The 26,818-nt window shown below is 39.7% G+C and overlaps 1 protein-coding gene across 1 annotated transcript in view; it reads left to right on the plus strand.

Moving 5' to 3' along the window:
* CCDC146 (coiled-coil domain containing 146) overlaps positions 1-26,818 on the plus strand; it is a 102,123-nt gene that overhangs the window by 60,044 nt on the left and 15,261 nt on the right. The window contains exons 4-12 of the mRNA XM_021689711.1: positions 11,707-11,764; positions 13,567-13,743; positions 15,648-15,721; positions 16,620-16,847; positions 17,927-18,113; positions 24,228-24,323; positions 24,910-25,080; positions 26,454-26,542; positions 26,635-26,799. Of these exons, the coding sequence (XP_021545386.1) occupies positions 11,707-11,764; positions 13,567-13,743; positions 15,648-15,721; positions 16,620-16,847; positions 17,927-18,113; positions 24,228-24,323; positions 24,910-25,080; positions 26,454-26,542; positions 26,635-26,799 (1,245 nt within the window). The remainder of the gene's footprint in view (positions 1-11,706; positions 11,765-13,566; positions 13,744-15,647; positions 15,722-16,619; positions 16,848-17,926; positions 18,114-24,227; positions 24,324-24,909; positions 25,081-26,453; positions 26,543-26,634; positions 26,800-26,818) is intronic.

Consider the following 26,818-nt stretch of genomic DNA (forward strand, 5'->3'; position numbering starts at 1 on the left):
TGTACTGCTAGAAGGCAAAGGTTCTTTCCAAAATCTCTAACGTTCCTCCTGTAGAGGACCAAGTCAGTGGAAGAGCAAGTCAGTTTGTTCAGCAAACCACACTCTTTAGATTGAATTTCAAAATGATTACCATCCAAATTTTGTGCTCTGGTGTGCTGGGTGTGCTGGGTACTCTGCCTGGATACTGAAGAGAAAGCCAAATAATCATCACTCCTGGAATTTGTTACCTTTTAAGGTGGCAGAACTTTCTCTGGGTGTTTTTTTTAAGAGTGGGTAGACTTTCGACAGAGCGAATATAATTCATTCCTGCTGAGAGATAAGCAAATGATCTGAGTGACTTTCTGAGGACTCTGTGAGCCCTCGGTTTTGAATCCTCTTGTTGGGGCCTGTCTTTTCAACTGGGGGATGAAGAAGGCTAGCTTACTCAGGAGAATTATATTCAGGGCAAAAAAAAACTCTGAGTCCTTTTTTGTCTTTCAATCTAAACTTGTTTCAGGCTCACAGTGAGATCTATAAAAAGAAAGCCTAGCTATTTCTGTGCTCTGTAAGCACTCTTTCAGTTGAGAAAATAATGAAATTAAAACAATTGGTGGTTGTTCATTATTATTGAAAATATGAATGCTTGACATTTCCATGAAAGGGTAAGAGGAACATAAGTCAGTTGATATTTAAATTGTTTAAAATTTCCAAGTGTTCCTGCCAAGGAAAAAAAAACCAGCAACAACCACAACCCTTGCTTTTAGGTATAGACAGGCAAATTGTTCACTGAGTTACTTGGGATAGGGAGGGGACCGTGCATAGTGACCTACAGTGAACAAAAACATTCAGGACGCACATTTGCAGAAATGTTTAGTGTGTATTGTTTTTGGATTTGTAACACATAATATTCTAGCTTGAGCAGACTCCCTTGCAGTTTCAAATATTACTAGCTCAAGAATTAACAAACTTAGTTTCATAAAAATAATGGTGATTCCAAAAGGAATACCAGGAAAGAATTATAGGCTATATTTCATTGGTTTTAATATATTTTATATTACATGATACAGAAACAAATTCACTCAATACTTCCTCCCCAGGAAAAAAGTAGATATTTCCATCCCCACCTAAAAATAAAGAAACTAAGCCAGTGAGAGAAAACCATTCATCCGAATATATAGATGATATTTTTCAGGTCAGCACAACAAACTCATTTTATTCAGGATCTAAATAATAGAAGCCCTAATAACTAGCACCCTTCCACCCCAATATCTTTAGGAACTTCTGAATCATTGGCAACTACGAAGAATAATATATTGTTCAAATGCTCTAGAGAAAAAAATTTTACTCTGTAATTTGGTTGATTTTCTCATGTTGTCACACAATATAAACTCTTTAATAAATGCGAATGGTGAGTATAATTACGTGGTCGGTTAATAATTAAATCTGTCACCATAGTTTTGGTTTTGAGATTAATATTGATCTCTTGAGGGGGCGGAGCAAGATGGCGGAGGAGTAGGAGACCTGGATTTCGTCTGGTCTCAGGAATTCAGCTGGATAGGGATCAAACCATTCTGAACACCTACAAACTCAAAAGGAGATCGAAGAAAGGAATAGCAACAACTCTCTCATCAGAAAAGCGACCACTTTCTGGAAGGTAGGACGTGCGGAGAAGTGAATCCGAGGCGGTATTCGGGAGGATAGACGGCGGAGGAGGGGCCTCCGTCGGCCGCTTCTGGCAAGTGATAGAGCCACGGAGCACAAAATCGGAACTTTTAAAAGTCTGCTCCGCTGAGGGACGTCACTCTGGTGGCTAAGCGGGGGGTGGAACCCTCCGGGACAATGTGGTCTCAGGACCCTCGGGGTCACAGAAAGACCGGGGGTGCCTGAGTGTGGCAGAGCTCCCAGGTAACGGAGCAGGGAAGCCGGCTGCAGAGGCGGAGCCCAGGCGCGGGCTCTCAGCTCGGGGTTGCCATAAACCGTGATCCGCGGCACAGTCGGGCCGCTGCTCCTCCAGCAGGGACCCAACAAGCGGCAGATCCGGGGAGACTCACCTTCCTCTCCCGGGAGGAGCCGCCTGGGAGTGCACCGCAGGGATCTGCTGGGTTTGGAGACTCCACCCGGGGTCGGGTGCCAGAGATAGAAACGCGCGGTCACAGGCCGGGTGAGCACGGAGTGCGGCCGGAGACCGGGGAGACGGGAGTGACTGACGGCTTTTCTCTGGGGGCTCACTGAGAAGCGGGCCCCGAGTTCTCGCTCCTCCGGGGCGGAGATTGGGAGGCCGCCATTTTCACTCTCCGCCTCCAAAGCTGTACGGAAAGCTCGCAGGGAACAAAAGCCCCGGAGAGCAAACCTGAGCAGATTACTTAGCTGGGAGGGGGCGAGGGCGGGGCAATTCTGCCTCCGGCAAAGACATTTGGAAACCGCGGCAACAGGCCCCTCCCCAGAAGATCAGCGAGAACAGCCAGCCAAGACCAAGTTTACCCATCAATGAGAACGGCAGAACTCCAGCTCTAGGGGACTACTGCACATAGAATTCATGGCTTTTTTACCATGATTCTGTAGTCTTTCAAAGTTAATTTTTTTTAACTGTCTTTTTTTCTTTTTGAATTTTTCTTTTTCCCTTTTTCAACCAACATCTTATCAATCCCTTTTTTTAAAAAAAAAAACATTTTTATTTTTCATTTTTAGAGTCATATTCTATCCCTTCATAGTAGTTACCCGTATTTTTGGCTTATATATATAAGTTGTTCTCTCTTTAAAATTTTGAGATAGTTTCTTCTAACAGATCAAAATATACCCTAAATCTCTAGTATATGGTGTTTTCTATTCCCCTGCCTGATCACATCCTCTCCCTTTTTTTTTTTTTTAAATCCTCTTCTTTCTTTTTTCAAACAACTTCTTATCAATTCCTTTTATAAAATTTTTTATAATTTCCATCTTTACAGTCATATTCCATCCCTTCATCATATCAACCCTTATTTTTGTACATATATAAGTTTTTCTTTCTTTAAAATTTTGGGAAGCACTTTCTTCTAAAAGACCAAAATACACCCCAAATCTAGTGTGTGGCACTGATCATATTTGATCACATTCTGGTTTTTTTGTTGTTGTTTTGTTTTGTTTTTGTTTTTATCTTTATCTTTTTTTTCTTTTTCTTTTTTCTCTCTTTCCCTTTCTTTTCCCACTGCTTCAGGTCTTTTCTGATTTGTTTAGAGTACATTTTCTGGGGACGTTGTTACTCTGCTAGCATTTTGTTCTCTCATTAATCTATTCTCCTCTGCACAAAATGACAAGACGGAAAAAATCACCTCAACAAAAAGAACAGGAGGTAGTACTGACTGCCAGGGACCTACTCAATACGGACATTAGTACAATGTCAGATCTAGAGTTCAGAATCATCACTTTAAAGATACTAGCTGGGCTTGAAAAAAATATGGAAGTTATTAGAGAAACCCTTTCTGGAGAAGTAAAAGAACTAAAATCCAACCAAGTAGAAATCAAAAAGGCTATTAATGAGGTGCAATCAAAAATGGGGGCGCTAACTGCTAGAATAAATGAGGCAGAAGAGAGAATCAGTAATATAGAAGATGAAATGATGGAAAATAAAGAAGCTGAGAAAAAGAGAGATAAACAACTACTGGATCACAAGGGCAGAATTCGAGAGATAAGCGATACCATAAGATGAAACAACATTAGAATAATTGGGATCCCAGAAGAAGAAGAAAGAGAGAGAGGGGCAGAAGGTATAATGGAGCAAATTATAGCAGAGAACTTCCCTAATTTGGGGAAGGAAACAGGCATGAAAATCCAGGAAGCACAGAGAACCCCTCTCAAAATCAATAAAAATAGGTCAACACCCCGACATCTAATAGTAAAACTTACGAGTCTCATAGACAAAGAGAAAATCCTGAAAGCAGCTCGGGAGAAGAGATATGTAACCTATAAGGGTAGAAACATTAGATTGGCAACAGACCTATCCACAGAGACCTGGCAGGCCAGAAAGGACTGGCAGGATATATTCAGAGCACTAAATGAGAAAAATATGCAGCCAAGAATACTATATCCAGCTAGGCTGTCATTGAAAATTGAAGGAGAGATAAAAAGCTTCCAGGACAAACAAAAACTAAAGGAATTTGCAAACACAAAACCAGCCCTACAGGAAATCTTGAAAGGGGTCCTCTAAGCAAAGAGAGAGCCTAAAAGCAACATAGACCAGAAAGGAACACAGACAATATAGAGTAACAGTCACCTTACAGGCAATACAATGGCACTAAATTCCTATCTTTCAATAGTTACCCTGAATGTAAATGGGCTCAATGCCCCAATCAAAAGACACAGGCTATCAGACTGGATTAAAAAACAAGACCCATCGATATGCTGTCTGCAAGAGACTCATTTTCGACCCAAAGACAGCCCCAGATTGAAAGTGAGGGGGTGGAAAACCATTTACCATGCTAATGGACACCAAAAGAAAGCTGGGGTGGCAATCCTTATATCAGACAAATTAGCTTTTAAACCAAAGACTGTAATAAGAGATGAGGAAGGACACTATATCCTACTAAAAGGATCTATCCAACAAGAAGATCTAACAATTGTAAATATCTATGCCCCTAACATGGGAGCAGCCAATTATATAAGCCAATTAATAACAAAAGCAAAGAAACACATCGACAACAATACAATAATAGTGGGGGACTTTAACACCCCCCTCACTGGAATGGACAGATCGTCTAAGCAAAAGATCAACAAGGAAATAAAGACTTTAAATGACACACTGGACCAAATGGACTTTACAGACATATTCAGAACATTCCACCCCAAAGCAACGGAATACACATTCTTCTCTAGTGCCCATGGAACATTCTCCAGAATAGATCACATCCTAGGTCATAAATCAGGTCTCAACCGGTACCAAAAGATTGGAATCATTCCCTGCCTATTTTCAGACCACAATACTTTGAAACTAGAACTCAATCACAAGACAAAAGTCAGAAAGAACTCAAATACATGGAGGCTAAAGAGCATCCTACTGAAGAACGAATGGGTCAATCAGGAAATTAAAGAAGAATTAAAAAAATACATGGAAACCAATGAAAATGAAAACACAACTATTCAAAATCTTTGGGATGCAGCAAAGGCAGTCCTAAGAGGAAAGTATATAGCAATACAAGCCTTTCTCAAGAAGCAAGAAAGGTCTCAAGTATACAACCTAACCCTACACCTGAAGAAGCTGGAGAAAGAACAGCAAATAAAGCCTAAACCCAGCAGGAGAAGAGAAATAATAAAGATCAGAGCAGAAATCAATGAAATAGAAACTAAAAGAACAGTAGAACAGATCAACGAAACTAGGAGCTGGTTCTTTGAAAGAATTAACAAGATTGATAAACCCCTGGCCAGACTTATCAAAAAGAGAAGAGAAATGACCCACATCAACAAAATCATGAATGAAAGAGGAGAGATCACAACCAACACCAAAGAAATACAAACAATTATAAGAACATATTATGAGCAACTCTATGCCAGCAAATTAAATAACCTGGAAGAAATGGATGCATTCCTAGAGATGTACCAACTACCAAAACTGAACCAGGATGAAATAGAAAACCTGAACAGACCTATAACCACTAAGGAAATTGAAGCAGTCATCAAAAATCTCCCAACAAACAAAAGCCCAGGGCCAGATGGCTTCCCAGGGGAATTCTACCAAACATTTCAAGAAGAATTAATACCTATTCTTCTGAAACTGTTCCAAAAAATAGAAATGGAAGGAAAACTTCCAAACTCGTTTTATGAGGCCAGCATTACCTTGATCCCAAAACCAGACAAAGACCCCATCAAAAAGGAGAATTACAGACCAATATCCCTGATGAACATGGATGCAAAAATTCTCACCAAAATACTAGGCAATAGGATCCAACAGTACATTAAAAGGATTATTCACCATGACCAAGTGGAATTTATCCCTGGGCTGCAAGGTTGGTTCAACATCTGCAAATCAATCAATGTGATACAATACATTAACAAAAGAAAGAACAAGAATCATATGATCCTCTCAATAGATGCAGAAAAAGCATTTGACAAAGTACAGCATCCTTTCTTGATCAAAACTCTTCAGAGTATAGGGATAGAGGGTACATACCTCAATATCGTAAAAGCCATCTATGAAAAACCTACAGCGAATATCATTCTCAATGGGGAAAAACTGAGAGCTTTCCCCCTAAGGTCAGGAACGCGGCAGGGATGTCCACTATCACCACTGCTATTCAACATAGTATTGGAAGTCCTAGCCACAGCAATCAGACAACAAAAAGAAATCAAAGGCATCCAAATTGGCAAGGAAGAAGTCAAACTCTCACTCTTTGCAGATGATATGATACTTTATGTGGAAAACCCCAAAGACTCCACCCCAAAACTGCTAGAACTCATACAGGAATTCAGTAAAGTGGCAGGATATAAAATCAATGCACAGAAGTCAGTGGCATTCCTATACACCAACAACAAGACAGAAGAAAGAGAAATTAAGGAGTCGATCCCATTTACAATTGCACCCAAAACCATAAGATACCTAGGAATAAATCTAACCAAAGAGACAAAGGATCTGTACTCAGAAAACTATAAAATACTCATGAAAGAAATTGAGGAAGACACAAAGAAATGGAAAAACGTTCCATGCTCATGGATTGAAGAACAAATATTGTGAAGATGTCAATGCTACCTAGAGCAATCTACACATTCCATGCAATCCCCAACAAAATACCATCATCTTTTTTCAAAGAAATGGAACAAATAATCCTAAAATTTGTATGGAACCAGAAAAGACCCCGCATAGCCAGAGGAATGTTGAAAAAGAAAAGCAAAGCTGGCGGCATCACAATTCCGGACTTCCAGCTCTATTACAAAGCTGTCATCATTAAGACAGCATGGTACTGGCACAAAAACAGACAGATAGATCAATGGAACAGAATAGAGAGCCCAGAAATGGACCCTCAACTCTATGGTCAACTCATCTTTGACAAAGCAGGAAAGAATGTCCAATGGAACAAAGACAGTCTCTTCAACAAATGGTGTTGGGAAAATTGGATAGCCACATGCAGAAGAATGAAACTGGACCATTTCCTTACACCACACACAAAAATAGACTCCAAATGGTTGAAAGACCTCAATGTGAGACAGGAGTCCATCAAAATCCTAAAGGAGAACACAGGCAGCAACCTCTTTGACCTCAGCCGAAGCAACTTCTTCCTAGAAACATCGCCAAAGGCAAGGGAGGCAAGGGCAAAAATGAACTATTGGGACTTCATCAAGATAAAAAGCTTTTGCAAAGCAAAGGAAACAGTCAACAAAACCAAAAGACAACCGACAGAATGGGAGAAGATATTTGCAAATGACATATCAGATAAAGGGCTAGTATCCAAAATCTATAAAGAACTCATCAAACTCAACACCCAAAGAACAAAGAATCCAATCAAGAAATGGGCAGAAGACACGAACAGACATTTTTCCAAAGAAGACATCCAAATGGCCAACAGACACATGAAAAAGTGCTCAATATCGCTCGGCATCAGGGAAATCCAAATCAAAACCTCAATGAGATACCACCTCACACCAGTCAGAATGGCTAAAATTAACAAGTCAGGAAATGACAGATGTTGGCGGGGATGCGGAGAAAGGGGGACCCTCCTACACTGTTGGTGGGAATGCAAGCTGTTGCAGCCACTCTGGAAAACTGTATGGAGGTTCCTCAAGAAGTTGAAAATAGAGCTACCCTATGATCCAGCAATTGCGCTACTGGGTATTTACCCCAAAGATACAAAAGTACGGATCCGAAGGGGTACGTGCACCCCGATGTTTATAGCAGCAATGTCCACAATAGCCAAACTGTGGAAAGAGCCAAGATGTCCATCAAGAGATGAATGGATAAAGAAGATGTGGTATATATATACAATGGAATATTATGCAGCCATCAAAAGGAATGAGATCTTGCCATTTGCAACGACGTGGATGGAACTGGAGGGTATTATGTTGAGTGAAATAAGTCAAACAGAGAAAGACATGTATCATATGATCTCACTGATATGAGGAATTCTTAATCTCAGGAAACAAACTGAGGGTTGCTGGAGTGGGGGGTGGAGTGGGAAGGATGGGGTGACTGGGTGATAGACACTGGGGAGGGTATGTGCTCTGGTAAGCGCTGTGAATTGTGCAAGACTGTTGAATCTCAGACCTGTACCTCTGAAACAAATAATGCAATATATGTTAAGAAAAAAAAAAAAAAGAAGAAGGTGGTAGCGGGAGGGGAAGAATGAAGCGGGGGAAATCGGAGGGGTAGACAAACCATGAGAGAAGATGGACTCTGAAAAACAAACAGGGTTCTAGAGGGGAGGGGGGTGGGAGGATGGGTTAGCCTGGTGGTGGGTATTGAGGAGGGCACATTCTGCATGGAGCACTGGGTGTTATGCACAAACAATGAATCATGGAACACTTCATCTAAAACTAATGATGTAATGTATGGGGATTAACATAAGAATAAAAAAAAAGTAAAAAAAAAATATTGATCTCTTGAATATGCAGTTTAGGAAAGAATATATAACCTTCTTAAGTTAAATATTACAAATAAATAATGAAATAAATACTATTGAGAACTTGTTTTTGAAACAAAGTAGAAGTCATTATCTTTCTAAAAACATTCTCTGAAAAGATTTTCCAATACTCTTTTCAGCCTTTTCCCTGCCTTCCCTTGGTTACCTTTCGGGGCTTCTCTGCTTTCTAATAATTCCTCAGATCTGGACAGCAAATAAATTGTGTCTCTCATGCTAAATGTGATGCATTCTGACAGGTCTCAGCCCTGGTCATTTGTCACTGTCTGTCATGAGTGGGGACGTGGAGACTGGGGACACTCGTGCTGCACATGTGCAGGACTATCCTGGGATCCTGCCCGTAGTGACTCTTTATTCTTCCTAGCTGATTCCCACCATCCCTGTGCTGTCATCCAGGGCTCAGTAGCTGTTCTCCATTCTTTGTCCGGTAGTAGTAGCAAAGTTGGAACCAAGAAACAAACAGATCTGGCAAGAAAGGAACAGAGGGCGTATTTTAGCAATGCATCTGGAATTCCAGAATGTTAGCTATGACCGAGGGGCATCCAGGTCATCAGGATTAGTAAGGAAATACTCACAGCTGGAACAGATTTTACTTTCTAAACACTTTTTTAAAAACCTTTCCTGCTCTCCCCGTGGAAACCGAGAACAGAATGAGCTTAGAACAGGTTTTGCAGGGTGTAGTCTTCATAACTGAAAAAGGAGCACCTGAGAAACTTGTTTAAAAGGCAGATCCAACCCTAAAACTAATGACTCCCAATTTCTGTCCAAGCCTCCCACCCCAGGCAATGTGTGAATGTTTTACAAGCTCCCTCTGTGATTCTGAGACATGTCAAACTTTAACAACTGTCGGCCCCAAAAGTGGTTCTCAGCCCTGACTACACATTAGAATCACCTCAATCTTCCCTCAGTGACCAACCGTCTACGCTTCAGCACCTCCTGACGGGAGCGCACAGCCTCCCACAGCAGCCCATTTCAGCTTTGGACCGCGTGACTCTTAGATGTTTATTGCTCGTACTGGTTCAAAAACCTACCTCTTGCGATTTCCACCCACTCAGGCTGTTTCTACTATGGGTGGTGGAAGATGCCTCTTGCACATGACAACATACAGGACTTCTGTATACTGTCTCTTCACCCACGAGTCCTTAAAACCAAAACCCTTTGATGACATGGTTTCAGTTAGGACTCTCTTGCTGCAGAAAAGAAATGAATCCCTGGAGGAATTTTGACCCTGAAGCACCCCTTAGCCAGGAAAGCAGGAAGTGTCAGGCAAATTTAAACTTTAATGTCAGTTTAAAAGGTTAGGAGTTAATATATATCAAGAGGCACAAAAGTGGTTTTCCTTTATTTCAGTAATGCCATGCAAAAAGGAGACTCTAAAAGGAGGGAAAAAAAAAGAATGCATAAGGATATTTACTACATTATTACTTTTTAAAAGTGAAAAACTGAAAGCAATCTAAATTTTTTTTTAAAGATTTTTATTTATTTATTTGAGAGATCTAAATTCTAAAAAAATAATGGAATATTTAAAATAATAATGTATTGCAGAGGCTGGCAGCTTGGTATTGAGTCAGAGCTAGGTTTCTAGTTTTGAATGTCAGTTCAGCCTTGACTGTGTGACTTTGGAAAACGTGCTCAGCTCCTGTTTCTTCATTTGCACAATGAAGAAAATGATACCTACTTGATAAGTTCTGAAGTTTAGAAATGATGCATGTAAATTACCTGATATAGGGACAGTGAAAGATAGATGATATTTAGGATTATTTTATTATGCGACATCCACCCACTAGGGAACTTTGAAACTATTAAATTGTTAATTACGAAGTCTGAAGATATTTTTAATTGGGAAGATATTTTTAATTACATGTTGGGTAAAAATGGATTCAATCATATGTACACATTTTGTATACTATTATTAAAAGATACAAGAAAAGTAACAATGATCAACTGTGTGTGATGGGGATGGGATTATGAATGATATATTTCTCTATAAATAGGAAAATATGCATCCTTTAAAGGAAAAAAATCAGTTTTTCTTAATAAAAAACGCATGATAGAAATGTAACTAGTTTAAAATGTCCTAAAGAATTAGCCATCTTATGTTTGCTTAAAGAAAAGATCATCTTATACTTATTTAAAGTAAAGGCTGTGAGTCTTACCTTGTGGGAAAGCTTCATGTCACCATTTTTCCAACTCGGACATTAAGGCGGCCTTTACAACCAAAATATGGCAGCACACTACCACCCCCTCGTGGCAGCCTGGGTGAGGTGTAGGATCAATAGGTTGGAAGTAGACTATCATCATTTTGTAGGCAAGCTCTAAATGCAAAGGCATACATATTCAAAACTCTGAAAGTTCAACTTCAGCTTGTGGCCCAGACAGTTGACTTATATTAAATTCCATGTGGCACATACTTCTTACACTAACCTTAGTTTACATTATTGCAAATAAAAATTCATAAAAAGGAAATCTGGTGTGCATGCACCTTTAGCTCCAAGTTCCCAGACCTACTGGCTATCAAGATCTCCTTATTTGATGGAGCCAATGGAAGACACTGCAGTAATCCAGGCAGGCACTGGTTCATTGCAAATAGTATAAAAAAAGAAAAGGCCCAGGGGCGCCTGGGTAGCTCAGATGGTTGAACGTCTGCTTTCAGCTCAGGTCATGATCCCAGGGTCCTGGGATCAAGTCCCACATCAGGCTCCCTGCTGTGTGGGGAGCCTGCTTCTCCCTCTGCCTCTCTCTCTCTCTCTCTGACTCACATGAATAAATAAATAAAACATTTAAAAAAATAAACAAGGTCTTTATTTTAAAAAAAAAAAAAAAGAAAGAAAAGGCCCAGAGCCTGCCTGGAAGGGGTCAGAATCTAGGGAGGAGGTCGTGCTACCAAGTAGCTATAATGTGATGAGATAACTGTTCTAATGCGTGAGTGTACACAGTGTTGTGGGAGGACTGGGGAGGAAGCACCTAACTGGGAGTCATGGAAGCCACCACAGAGAATGGCCACCAGGTTACCTGGCAAACAAACATGGGAGGCACATTCTAAGAGAAAGCAGAAAGTTATTACTGCAGAAATGGCTTACTCTTTTGTACATTGTCAAACTTGTTGGTTTTTGGTTTTGTTTTTTTACAGCTTAACAGAAGAAAAAACCCTCATAATAAAGGAATTTGAGAAGATACCTAAGCCAGGAGTAAGTCTTAGATGGTCTACAGTTTGTTAAATACAACTGGATTCAAACATCCCTTTTGATAAATATTAATGTTTATCACAACAACCATACCCTGAGACATTTGAAAGATCCAAGAGTCTTAAGTTGGATAATGCTGAAAGGAATAACTTCTGGAATACACACAGTGATGCCTATTACAGGCTTAGCTATTTGGCATCTAGTTTAGGTTGTGTTTAGTTGGACACTATCTGCTTTGTTTTTAGGGGGAAAAAAAAGGATGTGTGGTTGGCACGTAAAAACATTATTTTTGCATAGTTGTTACCAGAGCTTCCTGAACATCTCAAGCTTACTATGAGAAATTTTCAGGAAGGAGATGTATCACTAACTATTCCTGCATCACAAAGTGCCCCAGAACTGAGTGGCTTAAAGCAGCCAACAAGTCTTTTTTTTTTTTTTCTCTCACAGTTTTGAGTTCTTCTGGTCTGAGCCGGTTCATTTGGGGCCGGATGGTCTAGGATGGCTTCATTCGTGTGTCGGCCAGTTGGCAGGCTAGTTGGTCTAAGATCATATGTCACCAGTTAGTCATATAATGGTGGGTTTCCAGCCTCAAGAAAGAGACAGACAGCCTCAAGTAATGGCAAACCCCAACACACAAGACTTTTCAAGCCTCTGCTTTTGGAATATTTCATTGGTCCAAGCAAGTCACACGGCTAAGTCTAAACTCAAGGGGTAGAGAAGCAGGCTCTACCTCGTAATGAGAAGAATGACAAATACCCACAGTAACAGGAGGAATTTGAGTCCATTTTTCGTGATCTATCACACAAAGTAAATAGAAATGTCATTACACTTTGCACTGTTGTCCTCTTCTGAACAGTTATATTTCAAAAGTGTGTTGTTGGTGTTTTAACTCCAAGGCACAAAAACCTGTTTAGCATAGAGTAAAATACTACTTGTTACGTGTGTGTGTGTATATGTAATATAATATATCTATATATCTATATAATATATATAAGATATACACTATAAGTACACCTAACTCTCATTTACCACACAGATTTTATGGGAAAAAGCATTTTGAATTTTAGTTCCAGATCATAGGCTCACCAATTTAACCCTTTCCCAGCAGCAGTGGAGGAGGGAGAGATGCAGAAAGCCCAGAGCAAGCTAAATGGATCCATTCACTCAGTCATTGATAATGTGGAGATTTTCTGAGTGTAAGCCTTCTCTCCTATGAGCCACACAGTCCCCAAATAATCAGTCAAGGGAACAAAGATGTGTTATGAGTCTGGGGTGGAGGGTCTTTGGGGAGAATATGAATGAGTTAGAGAAGTAATACCAATAAGAAAGTGGGGGATTAAGGAGCACAAAGGGTTGGGTTTTCCAAATATGAACTCCCTAGTCTTTAATTCTCACGTGCAACTCAGGTTAACCATAAGCCCAATAGTCAAAGATTATTTGCATCTGATGTCAAATCACAAAGCTACTAGAAAATAGGCTGGAAATTTTCACTCACGTTTTTTGGGTATGAAATAAAAATTAACTCAAAAAGGACACATTTAAAATACAGGATAGAAAGGAAGACTAGTAAAAAAAAAGACAAGTATGAATCTTATGCAGAATGTTTAATACATGTCATACTACGGTGATGCCTTTATCGAAGATGTCAGAAATCATTATTGTATTTAACTTTGTAAGAAATCATTCGTGAAGCTCAAAACAAATATAATAAAAACGGTGAGTAAAATTATTTTTAATGTGATTTTTGGGCAGACAGATATTTGCTCAGGCTCTATATAACCTGATAATTTTCATGACTTTTAAAGGAAATGGAGAAGAAGACGAGACTATTGAGAGAAAGCACTGAGGAATTACGTAAGGAAATAATGCAGAAGAAACTGGAAATCAAAAATTTACGGGAAGATTTGACATCTAAGCAAAAGCAATTACTAAAGGAGCAGAAGGAACTAGAAGAACTGTTGGAATATCAGGTCAACCTAAAGGTGTGCTACTTACAATTCATAAATGCTTAAGCATTGTGCCCACGTGGACGTAAAGATGCATCATTATCAAGACTAACCATGCAGGTTTGACAAAGAGGGGTAGCATCAAACAAACTGAAGTGTTCAGTGTTGTGACTGATCCAATCAAACTACACCGGGCTCTGGGAATTCACAGAAGACTTGAGAGTGTTTGGTAGTCCCTCCCTAATGTGGAACCCTTGACCCAGGGAAATGACCTCTCTAGACCTCACCAAGCATTTTCAGCATTAGCACTGAATGTCACAAACACAATCACTTCTTTGAAGAGCAACCAGATGTCCTAACCTCTTAATTATATTTGTATAACTTTATCCTTGTCTGTTTGATTCCACTCTACTTCCTTCTCCCCATGAAAGTGATGAAGACTTTGCTTATGCATTTATGTTTTAGGAGATAATTAAAATTCATTTTACTTTGAAATATATATATATATATATCTCAAAAATGATTTAAATAACCTAGAGTTATTTTAAAAACAACAACATCTGAGACTCATTGGCTTAAAGGACAATTATGATTCACTTTAACCTCTTTTTCCTTAAGGGTCTTAGAGCAGTCAAACAAGACAGACCCAGCTGCTACCTGGAATGGAGGACCTGAGCAGAGACAGATATACGAGGAGCCCAACAAAGCTAAAGCTTCAGGCCCCTCACTTCCATGAACCTCTTCCAAGGCCCTGTGCCTATTTAGCATTTGTAATTTTTTATTCTTTTTCTTAAAGAGGCCCCCCAACAAATCCTAAGAGTCTTAGACTTACAAAACTTGGATCTGTCCCAGGACTGAGCAAGATCCCAGGGAGAAATGCGCTACACTGCCATGATGTGTACAACCTTCATGAATGTGTGTTACCCCAGGCACCAAAGTCCAGTGTGATCCCAGGCAGAAACGGCTGTTGCAGAACCCCTGCCATGTTCATAAGCTGCTTGAGGCTAAAACTAAACCTTCTGTGAGCCTACAGAGCATAGTGGAAAGTGGTACTAGACAAAGTTAGCTTCTGATCTTGGCCTTACCACTTCCTAGTTGTGTGACTTTGGGAACATCATTTAAATTCTCTCTACATGAGTCTTAGGCAGGGTTCCCTAGAAGCAGAGCTTCTAATATTCAGACAAGTATTCGTGGAGGGAGGGCACTAAGGAGAATCTGGTAGGAGAGGAAGGAAAGTAGCACAGAGTTGGGAAGGAGCTGGGCCAAAATGTGTTTTCAGGAGAACTCTAGTCTCAACCTGATCCCATGTGGAACTCTAGACCATGAATGCCACCCAGAGGCAAAGGGGATGGGCTGTTATATCACCACATCCATTAGTCATTGGTCACAGAGGGCTGCCCTCTTCCCTTTACTCCCGATAAAGACAGCTCTTCTCAGCCAGTGGCGAGTAGAAGAGAGGAGAGGAGAATAAGCATGGGCTATTAGCAGCCAACCCCTGAGGATGGGCATATAGCCATAAAGGGAACAAACAGCATTTGTTACACTCAGCTACCTCCTCTTTTTTTTTATTTTTAAGATTTTATTTATTTTGAGAGAGAGAGAGAGCATGAGCGAGGGTGAGGGGCAAAGGGAGAAGCGGACTCCCTGATGCAGGGCTTGATCCCAGGACCCCGAGATCATGACCTAAGCCGAAGGCAGATGCTTAACCGACTGAGCCACCCAGGTGCCCCAGCTACCTCCTCTTTAAACTGGTAACAACCTTAACTATCTTATAAGGTCCCTATGAGTATTAAGTGAAATAATTAAAGCACCCTGCACAGTACAGGACAGATAGCAGGAATTCTGTACATTGTAGTCCTCTCCTCTCCATTTAATTTTCTTGTCTTAACTACTTCTGGTCTAAGACTACATAATTTAACATGGTTCCATTTCTTTACTAGGATGAAGTGGTCCACCATCAAACTGTTCCTGTACAAATTGGAAAAGAGATAGAAAAAACAACACGCAAAAAAGTGTATGATTTAATATTATTTTTAGGCTCTCCCAACCCGCTCCCCCCCCAAGTTATGTGTGCATGCTAAAACAAGAATATTATCCATTGAACACATCAAATTACTATCATAACCTTCAAAATATCTGCATTTGGCCCTGTCTAGGTTGTGTGTATCAAGTTCGTTAGAAGAAAGTAATGCAGTATATTACTATCACTCATAACAGTTATGTCTTAATTTGGGGACAATATTCTCTTTCCAATTTATAAATCGAATCTGTGTGGAGAACTCCAACAGACTTTAACAGAGCTATGCAAGAGATTAAGTATTTGAACTAGGCTAAATTTCATGGTCTAGAAGTGTGTCAGCCAGCCAGAAGCCTAAAGCCCAGATGACAGCTACTCTTTACTTTGCCAACTATTCACATGGGGGAACACTCCTGAACATTCAGGGTAAATTTGGAGGCAGAAATCATGAAGGAAATTCTCAAGGTTTAGAGGAACCCAAAAAGATAAAGATAAGTGAAGATACGAAAATTCTGGAGAAACAATATGATTGCTCTAGTGAGGAGGGAAAAAAAGCAGGCATTAGTAACAGTTCTAAAAACCACATCACCACCACCAAAGTTGAGAGATTCAGGGAGGCTGGTCAGGATAAGGGTAGACCCCAGGTGATGCCGCATGGGGGGATCTGGGGAGAAAGTGAGGAGGCAGGACAAATCATTGCCCTCATTGGCACTCAGAGGAGATGCCCCCCAATCCCCCACCCACCTGTGATCTTCACCCCACCTTTGAATTCATCACTAGCTCTTCTGTTGCCTTTTCAGGAAGTAAAATAGGTAAAGACACCATGGGCTCAAACGTGTGTGTGTGTACACATATATGTATGTATGTGTACATGTATGTATGTATCCCCCCACAGAGAAATGGAAAAGAAAAAAATCGTCTTGGAATATGAACTCAAAGAGCTAAATGACTCGCTAAAGAAAGTTGAAAACAAAATTAATTCTATAATGGAAGAGAAGGAGGATGTAATAAAGGAAGTTGAAGGCAAACGAGCCTTACTTGAAATCAAAGAACGAGAATATAACCAATTGGTCAAGCTCCTGGAATTAACCAGAGAGAATGAAGCAACTTCACTAACTGAAAGGTTAGTAGTATTTCTGTGTATCTATCATTTAAATTTTTCTTCAATTTATATTTGAGGATTCAACACATAATCTCAGTTTTATGTTGAATCAATTAAATATTTTATAGATTTTTGAATAGATTTTTACCATTAATAAAAAATATTAGGGGCGCCTGGGTGGCTCAGATGGTTAAGCATCTGCCTTCGGCTCAGGTCATGATCCCAGGGTCCTGGGATCGAGTCCCGCATCGGCAGGCTCCCTGCTCAGCGGGGAGCCTGCTTCTCCCTCTGCCTCTCTCTCTCTCTGTCTCTTATGAATAAATAAATAAAATCTTAAAAAAAGATTTGAACCTAGAGCTATCCTTTAAAAATATATATATTTGGGCGCCTGGGTGGCTCAGTCGTTAAGCGTCTGCCTTCGGCTCAGGTCATGATCCCAGGGTCCTGGGATCGAGTCCCACATCGGGCTCCCTGCTCGGCAGGAAGCCCGCTTCTTCCTCTCCCACTCCCCCTGCTTGTGTTCCTGCTCTCGCTATCTCTCTGTCAAATAAATAAATAAAATCTTTAAAAAAATAAAATAATAATAAAAAATATATATTAAATAAAGTATTTCCAAATATTTTTCCCAACCTTTACTCATCATTTTCCTCAATTTCCTATAACCAAATCTTAAGGACACAATGTATTGTATTTTTTTAAGTTTTTGAAATGTGCCTCTGAAAAGTGTATCACTGGAGTATGCTATAGTTGAGGGATTTTTCCTAAAGATGAATGGTATTTTGGAGGTAATCATGACTTTTTCCTAATGCGAATAACTCTGTGGTGCAGTTCCCTGGGAAGGTGTTAATTCCTATTTTTAAATAAAATTTCAGCCTCTGAGCCTCTGTATCTGCTAAGCCGCTATTCCATTTGCGTTTTTTATAAGACTGTGACTCTAAATGATGCCAACTTACAAACAAAGTTGCTTTTGGCATTATTTAAAATCTGATTCTCATGATAGTTCTGTATGAATATGCTGAGCATGCTGTCTTGAAAAACATGAAGGGCAGTTGATGACAAGATGACAAATCACTTTCATTTTCTCTCTTTACCTGGAACAGAGGGATCTTAGATCTCAACTTACGAAACTGTCTCATTGATAAGCAGAACTACCATGATGAACTTTCTCGTAAGCAAAGAGAAAAAGAACGAGATTTTCGAAATTTAAAAAAGATGGAGCTACTCTTAAAAGTGTCCTGGGATGCACTCACTCAAACTCAAGCACTACATCAAAGGCTTCTATTAGAGGTGGGTGCTGTACATCACTTTTTTTTTTTTTTAAAGATTTTATTTATTGGGCGCCTGGGTGGCTCAGTTGGTTAAGTGACTGCCTTCGGCTCAGGTCATGATCCTGGAGTCCCGGGATCGAGTCCCACGTCGGGCTCCCTGCTCAGCAGGGGGTCTGCTTCTCCCTCTGACCCTCTTCCCTCTCGTGCTCTCTGTCTCTCAAATAAATAAATAAAATCTTTAAAAAAAAAAAAAGATTTTATTTATTTATTTGAGACAGAGAGAATGAGAGAGAGAGAGCACATGAGAGGGGCGAGGGTCAGAGGGAGAAGCAGACTCCCTGCCGAGCAGGGAGCCCGATGCGGGACTCGATCCCGGGACTCCAGGATCATGACCTGAGCCGAAGGCAGTCACTTAACCAACTGAGCCACCCAGGCGCCCTGTACATCACTTTTTGATTTTTCAAAATCAGTACTATCTTTTTGAAGTAAAATATTTTAAGAAGTTGTTTTTGCTATCAATAAAGAAAAGGAAATCAGAGAATGCTAATTTTAAAATGCATCAAACCCATCATAAAGGCTCTGTCTTATAATGTTTTTCAATCTCTTTTTGCGAACCCAAGGTTAGGGACACATCTTGTTTGGATCAGGCATCAGCCTGGCCAGGGGAAGCAGTTAGGCCATCCAGTTCTGGAAGAGCTCAAGGGTTCACTACACAGGAGGACCAAGTGGACTGCTATCTTTACCAGTTGAAAGAGTCATATCCAGAATGATGTCATTGTAGACTGTAACAGTCAGGGACTAGATCAAATTATGTAAATATAGATGGTCAGTGAGCCTAGACCTCAAACTAGCTAAGGGCCATCAGAACCCAGGCTACCTGGCTAATTCTGTGCAGTATCAGGGATGTAGTCCAGTCAGAGGATGCTCAAGATAGCTATTATCTTCTTAATACTGTTTTGGTTCTCTCTCTCCCCACTCACGTGGCACTCCCTGTGCTAACTGACCAAGCACTGCTGAAAGGCGTAAATTCTTGAGAGGACTGCATCCTTTGGTGGAAAACAGATCAATCTCTGAGATGAAGCTGCTGGATGTATAAAAACCATACCCATTCTCTTTAGCACTGTCATGCTCTGTGACCTTATGGAGGTTCAAGACCTCTGAAATTTTAACAGGAGTTTCCAACTGTGGTAGACACTTCTGATCCTAACCTATGCCTAGTTCTCCTCTTCTTCTGGGCATATAGGAAGTGTCTACTTTCTTGCATCTTTGCAGTTGAGCAGAGTCACATGACTAGTTCTGGCCAATGGATTGTGGACAGAAGTGACACATTATCTGATTGCCAGTGTGAGACCTCTAGCTCTTTTCCCTCTCCTACTGCAGTTGTAGAAGTACATGATGATATGGAAGTGCTGTAAAATGGAAGCATCCCAAATGCCGAGCCAGTAGTTGTCGTGGACAATTGCCTTGACTGGCCACAGGCTTTGGCAGAGCAAGAAATAAGTCTTCATGGTTTGGAGCCATGATAGTTGGGGACTGTTTATTTCTGTAGCATAACCTAGCTTCTCCTGACCGAAACACCAATCTTTAGCAAGGTGTGGACAAAATTGATTAGGGTTAGGAGTGTGACAAATGACTGTCCTGCGGTCAGATGGCACTCACAAACATTTTTTTTTTTTAATCTCAGTGGGGCAAAATGTGCTTTTTATACACTTTTGCAAAAACAAAAAGAAGAGTATTTATGTTTCTCTTTACCTCTAATATTTTTATTACAGTTCCAGCAGGTAGGTTAATTCTTTTATCACTGTGAAATCTCTTTAACTTTAGAAATGCTTTTTGCCTTAAAAGCTTACTTTGTCTGCTATTAGGACAATATAAGTTATACTAGCTTTTTTTGGTTAGATTTTGCATGGTATTTCCTTTTCCATCCATTCACTTTCACTCTTTCTGTGTCCTTACTTAGATGTCTTTTATATGCAGCACATACTTTTTAATATCTGGTCTGAAAATTTCTACCTTTTAATTCTTGTATTTAGTCCAAAAACATTTAATGTGATTATGGATCTTCTTGGGCTTCTTTCTACCATATTACTATTGCTTTCTCTTTGTCCCGTATCTTTTATGTTCCATTTTCCCTCCTATAGTTCCTTCTTTTGGATGAATCAAACAGATGAATCATCCTATTTCTATTTTCAGTTGTTCTATTTCCCCCATTTTAGGTATGTTTTAGTTAGTTTTCCTTCTCTTTCCATTCTTTGGCCTAAAGTGGTTAGCTGAAAGATTACAACATTCATCCTTGACTTTACTTAGAGTCCATATAGATAATTTACTGCTTCCCAGACAGTGCTAGAACCTTTGAAGACTTCAACTCTATTTACCTTTGCAACTCTTATGCTTTCAAACATATTTTTAAATGCAACTTTTCAAGTTATTCTTGTTAGGAGCATTGGTTTACTACAAGCTATGCCATCTTAGCCCAGGTCCTAGCACATTACAGTGGTTAAATTGGAACTCTGGGCAAACACGGACCCTGTGGCTACCTCCTTATATTTAAGAGTGGGACACTTAAAGGCTAGTTGGGAGCTGTTTCTGATGATGAGGCTTTCCACTATAAATTGACCTGGCTGGACACAAATACATAAGGAATGGCCCTGACTCAAGGGGAGACCGTAGTAGAATGCTCACAAGTTGTTCAGATTTTAATAAATAGAAGCTATTTATGTTAGGACACTTCTAGTTGTTCAATTCACAAAATAGTACCCATTGAACATAAAACTAACGGCAATGAAATGTATTAAAATCCTCTTCCTTCACTGGTTTTGTGAAAAATCTGTTTTTGCCCTAGTGCAGTTTGTTTCAGTGAGAGACTATCTTCCTCTTTGACCTGATGGCTTATAATTAGCCCAGCCACAGTCCTAGGCTGGCTGGCAGTACTTGAAAATAGTCACTCCCAGCATGAGTGAACATTTCAGCCTTGCATGCGGTCCAAAAAGGAAAGAGATAAAAGGTAAGCATGAAGGGCTCCGGCTACTCTTCAGACTTCATTTCCCCCTAGAGACTGTTGTTTGATTCTTCTGTGGCTTTTGACTGTAGAGACTCCAGAAATTCAAGCCACAAACCTCATGAAAGTTTGAAATATTTTAGGAAAATATCAAAGCCTTAAAGAAACTGAGGTTCTTTTGATATCAAATAATTGGGATGTTTACTGCAACAGAATCATGTCTAACTTCTTAACTTTTATGAAAGTTACTGATGTTTATTCATGCATTTTAAATGTCTGGAAGAACAGACACTAAACTATTAACAGAGACTCCTGAGGAGTAGTATTTGAAGTGAAGGTAGGGAGCAGATGTTTAATTTCTTACTTTACACATTTTTTTTTTTTGTCTGGTTGCAATAAACATGTTTTTTTTCCTAAGTATGAAATGCGACTCTATAAAAACCCAAACAAAGAACTAAAATAAATAAGCTTACAAAATAAAATAAAATAAAATAAAATAAATAAGCTTACAAAATCTGCTGATATATGCAATTTGGGGCTCAAATGTAATGGTAAATATCTCAAGTCACCCCAGTATTAGAACTAGACTATAACTAGACTCAATTTGGCCAGAAGTAACAGAAATTCAATTACAGTGGCTTAAATAGGGGATTGTTTTATTCATATAATAAAAAGTCCAGAGGTGGGGCGCCTGGGTGGCTCAGTCCTTAAGCATCTGCCTTTGGCTCAGTTCATGATCCCAGGGTCCTGGGATCGAGCCCCACATCGGGCTCCCTGCTCCACGGGAAGCCTGCTTCTCCCTCTCCCACTCCCCCTGCTTGTGTTCCCTCTCTCACTGTGTCTCTCTCTGTCAAATAAATAAAATCTTTAAAAAAAAAAAGTCCAGAGGTAGGCCCAGGATCCTCTTAGCTCTTTTTTCTGTCATCCTTAACGTGTATATTTTGTTTCAAAGCTCACAAGACCTTCCATCTTTAGGCATAAGATCACACAAAAGTGGGGAAGGGAGAGAATAAAAGGCATATGGTAGTTAACTTGGTTGACTCTGTCTTTTTAACAGGAAAACAGTCACTGTCCCAGGAGTCTTATCCAGCAAACTTCCATTTACATTTCACTGGCCTGTCCTGGCTCATCTGGTCACTCCCAGCCAGAAAAGAGTCTGAGGAATCCTGGATATGCTGCAGCTATGAACAAAACTGGAGTTTTATTAGTAAAGGCAAAGTAGAGGGTGAATATTGGCTAGGCAACCAGCAGGCTCAGCTACCAATGGCCCACCTTGTTACTTCTTCCACAAACCAAGCATCCTTAGTTCCTGTCTGAAACTTGAGGATTGGGTTTATGGAGAATTAAGAAAGGTATCAGAGAAGTAGCTAGCCAGAACTCAGAAATAATACAATATATTGCAGTATTGTTTGTAATTCAAAACACTGGACCTAAATATCTGAGACCTGAAACCAGGAAAATTTGTTAGGAGCCTTTCATTGACATGTAGCTAGTGAGTGTGCCCTCATCATATCTTCTGTAAAAACCTTGTAAGCTTCCCTGGTCCCAGTTAGCATTCCTATACAGATTTGCCTACACTTGGGAACAAAACATTTGGAGTAGCCCACTCCTGGACACCTGTGGCAGAGTAGTAGACAGGAACTGGGATGCTTGCTAGACTTCCTCTGCAATAATTAACTCTAATCTCCAGAAGGAGAAATCAAACTCTTTCTTGCTGTCTTCTTCACTCTTCCATAAAATCTTCCCTGATTATTCAAGTCTACTTTGAGCTGACCTGCTCTAGCATTTATCTGTTCATCAAGATAAAAAGTCCTGTATATTGTTATATAGACTGCACAAGACCGTGTCTCATCTTTCTAATCCAGTGTGTACTCCTCAACAGCTAGGTCTCCATGGTAGGATGGAAGCCGGCCATCTTGGGCATCTGAGGGTGCAGAAGACACTAGTGAAGATGCCCAGGCTCATGGATGTTGGGACATTCAAAGACATGCTTTAGCTACTTTAAAAGAGCAACACAAATCTCAGAGTCTGTTAGGTGACCTTTAAATCACTAAACAGTATGATTTTTCCTTCTTGAGACAAATTTTAACCAATATTCCACCTTGGTGCTGTCACAGGAGGAAATAAACTCTACCAGGTTGGAGTCATGTGCTTTTGGTATAAAGATCCAACTATAAACTCGCTCTAAGTCAAGTATGTTGTCAGCACCCCAAGATAACCCTTCCTGTATTTGGATGCTGTTCCCCCCAGAAGCTGCCATGTGTTCTCCTCCTCTCTGCTCTCTTCTCCATCATGAAGAATCTGACAAGCTCATTCCTCACAAGGCAGCAAAGACTAATAGAATGAAACATTACTTTCTCCTAAGTACTTCAGCAGAGGACAAAAGCACAAGCCAATACAATAGAACTGTAATGGTGGAATTGCAGGTATCAAAAAGTTAGGAGACTTTTCTTTTTGGTAAGAACTTCCCAGCTACTCATCAAACCACTACCTAAGAGTAGCCAAGTATTCTTACTGTTATTAATAAATAGTTCCTATTTTTTTAATCTATAGGATTTCATAAATGAATTCACATTTTATAAGCTTAATACACATCACTTGAACATGCATGTTTCTAAACATGCATGAGGTAGAGGAGCAGTAAAATACAGTGTTAGGATCTCGGACCCTGAGTCTAACCACCTGAGTTTGCACCTGTACCATTGAGACAAGTTGCTTAAATGTCTTTGTTCCTCCTCCTCATCTGTATAATGGGAGATAATAATCCTACCTATCTCAGAGGGTTATTGTAAGGATTAAATACGACCATACATATAAGCACTTAGAACCTTTCCTGACACATTGGCAATGCCCTATAATTGTTAGCAGCTATTATTAATAAGATTTCTTTTACTTCCAAATGAAGGAGAAATATAATAATTGCAATTGGTGAATTATAGATTTTTGGCAGGTTTTTATATTTTATATTTTAGTTTACCATGATTTTATAAAGAACATTCAGCATGAAAGGCAGTTCCTAAAAGATTGAGAATCATAATTTGCCCACCATTTGCAAAAGGCACACAATGGTGTTGATTACATGACATTGAAGATTTCATTCTTGTGTAAATGCCAGTTTTAAATTTTTATTTCCAGATGGAAGCTATCCCTAAAGATGATTCTATATTATCCGAGAGAAGGAGAGAACTCCACAAGGAAGTTGAAGTGGCTAAGAGGAATCTGGCCCAACAGGTCAATGTCAACTTTCATTTAAGCTTCTACCTAAGAATGATTAATACAAAGTTGTGTTTTTAACTGTGTTCCACAAAACCTCAATAGGAGAGTCATCAAATAGAGTATGAGCCTACTTAATGTGTGTCTGTTTCTTCATCTCAGAGTCCACTCAAACCCCACATTAAATTTGGGGAAAAAGGGTGTGTTTGAACCAGCAAAAATTATACAAATTCATGACATTTTAAAATAAAAGGGCTAATGATAATATAGTCAGATTAAAAATAAATGCTTTATTTCACCAATGTCTAATTTTAAATTTTCAAATTTTGTTTATTCAAGCCACTGTCAAAAACATGCTTTTATGTCTCTTTTTTTCTTAAAGTTACTTGAAAATACAGTCTGATTAAGAAAAACTTGCATCCCATTAAACATGTTATCATATTTGCATATTCTTTTATAAAATACTTGGAGCTAAGGCAGCCAAGTTACTTTGTTTTACGCCCTAGTAAAATAAATTCTACATAGGAAATAAAAATTGTTAAGATACTGGCCCTAGTGTGTTTCTTCAAACAAATAAGTTATAATATGTTGTGTTTTTCCAAAGAAAATCCTATCAGAAGCTGAGTCCAAGTTAGTGGAACAACAACTTGCAGAAGAAAACAAGCTTTTAAAGGAGCAAGAAAACATGCGAGAGCTTGTCTTCAACCTTGTCCGTATGACTCAGATCAAAATTGATGAGAAGGAGCAAAAATCCAAGGATTTCCTGAAAGCTCAGGTGACTGCATTTTTGTAACCATCCATTAATTGCCATAAGAGTTCAGGAGATCCTCAATTTTACACAGTTTCTGTTAGAAAGCTGTAATTGTATCCTTCAAGTTTGACTATACAGCTTCCCCAAACAAGACTCAATCATATACTGAAAAAATGGTTTCCGGGTTCAATTAGCAATAGTCAGCAATCTAGAGGAAAAACGAACCGGGTCAATGACAATGAGCAGAGGATTCGAGCACATGACAACTTCAGTAAGAATAAGGTAGGTGTCTCCGGGGGGACAGGGCTGACTGCTGTGCAGGCCGCAGATCTCTCAGATTCCCCACCAACTCACATGCCACTATGGTTTGTCCAAAAACAAGTCAAGAGCAGTAGCGTGAGACTGCTCTCCCTCCCAAGTTCTTTCAAGCCAGCATTATTCAAACCAATGCTATGCCCTTAGTTACTGCTCCATCCGTGATTTTACCGGGCTCCCAACAAAGTACCAGAGTTGACCCAGTGCAACATCCCAAACCAAAAGAACAATGAAACCAACGGCAAAAACGACTCTGCTGCCATGCTAACTAAAACTCTAAAATCATTTTATTCCATGAAAGGATTATGTTCAGAGATTTCCTGTTAAAAATGAATATGATATGACATATTACTAAAAGAGAATACCGGGATTTACCATGTGACCCAGATGGTGGCTGTTTGGTTTTTTTTTTTAAGTATATTTATTTGAGAGAGAGAGAGAGAGAGAGAAAGAGAGAGGGAGAGGAGGAGGAGAGGGAGAGAGACAAGCAGACTAAGCCCTGAACACAGAGCCTGACGTGGGGCTCAATCCCACAACCCTGAGATCATGACCCGAGCCGAAATCAAGAGTTGGACGATTAACCAATTGAGCCACCCAGATGCTCCAGATGTTGGCTGTTTCTGAGGGCAAACTTTGTTCTGAGCAAACTTTACCCGGGGTAGCATTTCTTCAGAAAAGCACCTTAAAAGCATGGCTTCAGTTTCTCACAAAACACCAAAAAGGGTTCCATTTGTAACATGTCAAAACTAACTACAAATCCTCTTCCCTCAGCTACCCTCCACAAACTCCTCACTTACCCAGCCCATCTATGCCATCCACACTCACTCTTAGGCTCTCCCAAAAGTTCCCCAAACTTTTCCTCAAAGCCAACCTATACAGGCTCTTTTCATTCTCTTTTCTCTTTCTTGTCCTTAATTAATTCAGTTCAGCTGGCCAGTCAATTTTCCGATTTCTCCCTTACAGTTCCCCAATTACACAACGCAGCTAGGACAGGAATGAGATAGGGTGCAGCTGGGAGTATTCATATGTTGATGGAGATGGGCTTTTTATTTTTAATTTCACACATAACTTTCATATTTCAGCAAAAATATACCAACATTGTTAAGGAGATCAAAGCAAAGGATCTGGAAATCAGAATACACAAGAAGAAAAAACGTGAAATTCATCGGAGGTAAGAGAATTACATGATGATTTATCTTGTTACAGGTGGGGAAAAAAATGAGTTTTATTTCACAAGTTTCAAGAACACTTGTGTTTTCACAGACTCAAAGAGTTTGCTAAACTGTATGACATCATCCGAAATGAAAGAAACAAATTTGTTAACTTACTTCACAAAGCTCACCAGAAAGTAAATGAAATAAAAGAAAGACATAAGATGTCATTAAATGAACTGGAAATTTTAAGAAATAGTGCAGTTACTCAAGAAAGGTAAGTGTAATAATAACTA

This window comes from Neomonachus schauinslandi, chromosome 12, assembly GCF_002201575.2.
Source record: "Neomonachus schauinslandi chromosome 12, ASM220157v2, whole genome shotgun sequence".
Classification (NCBI taxonomy): domain Eukaryota; kingdom Metazoa; phylum Chordata; class Mammalia; order Carnivora; family Phocidae; genus Neomonachus; species Neomonachus schauinslandi.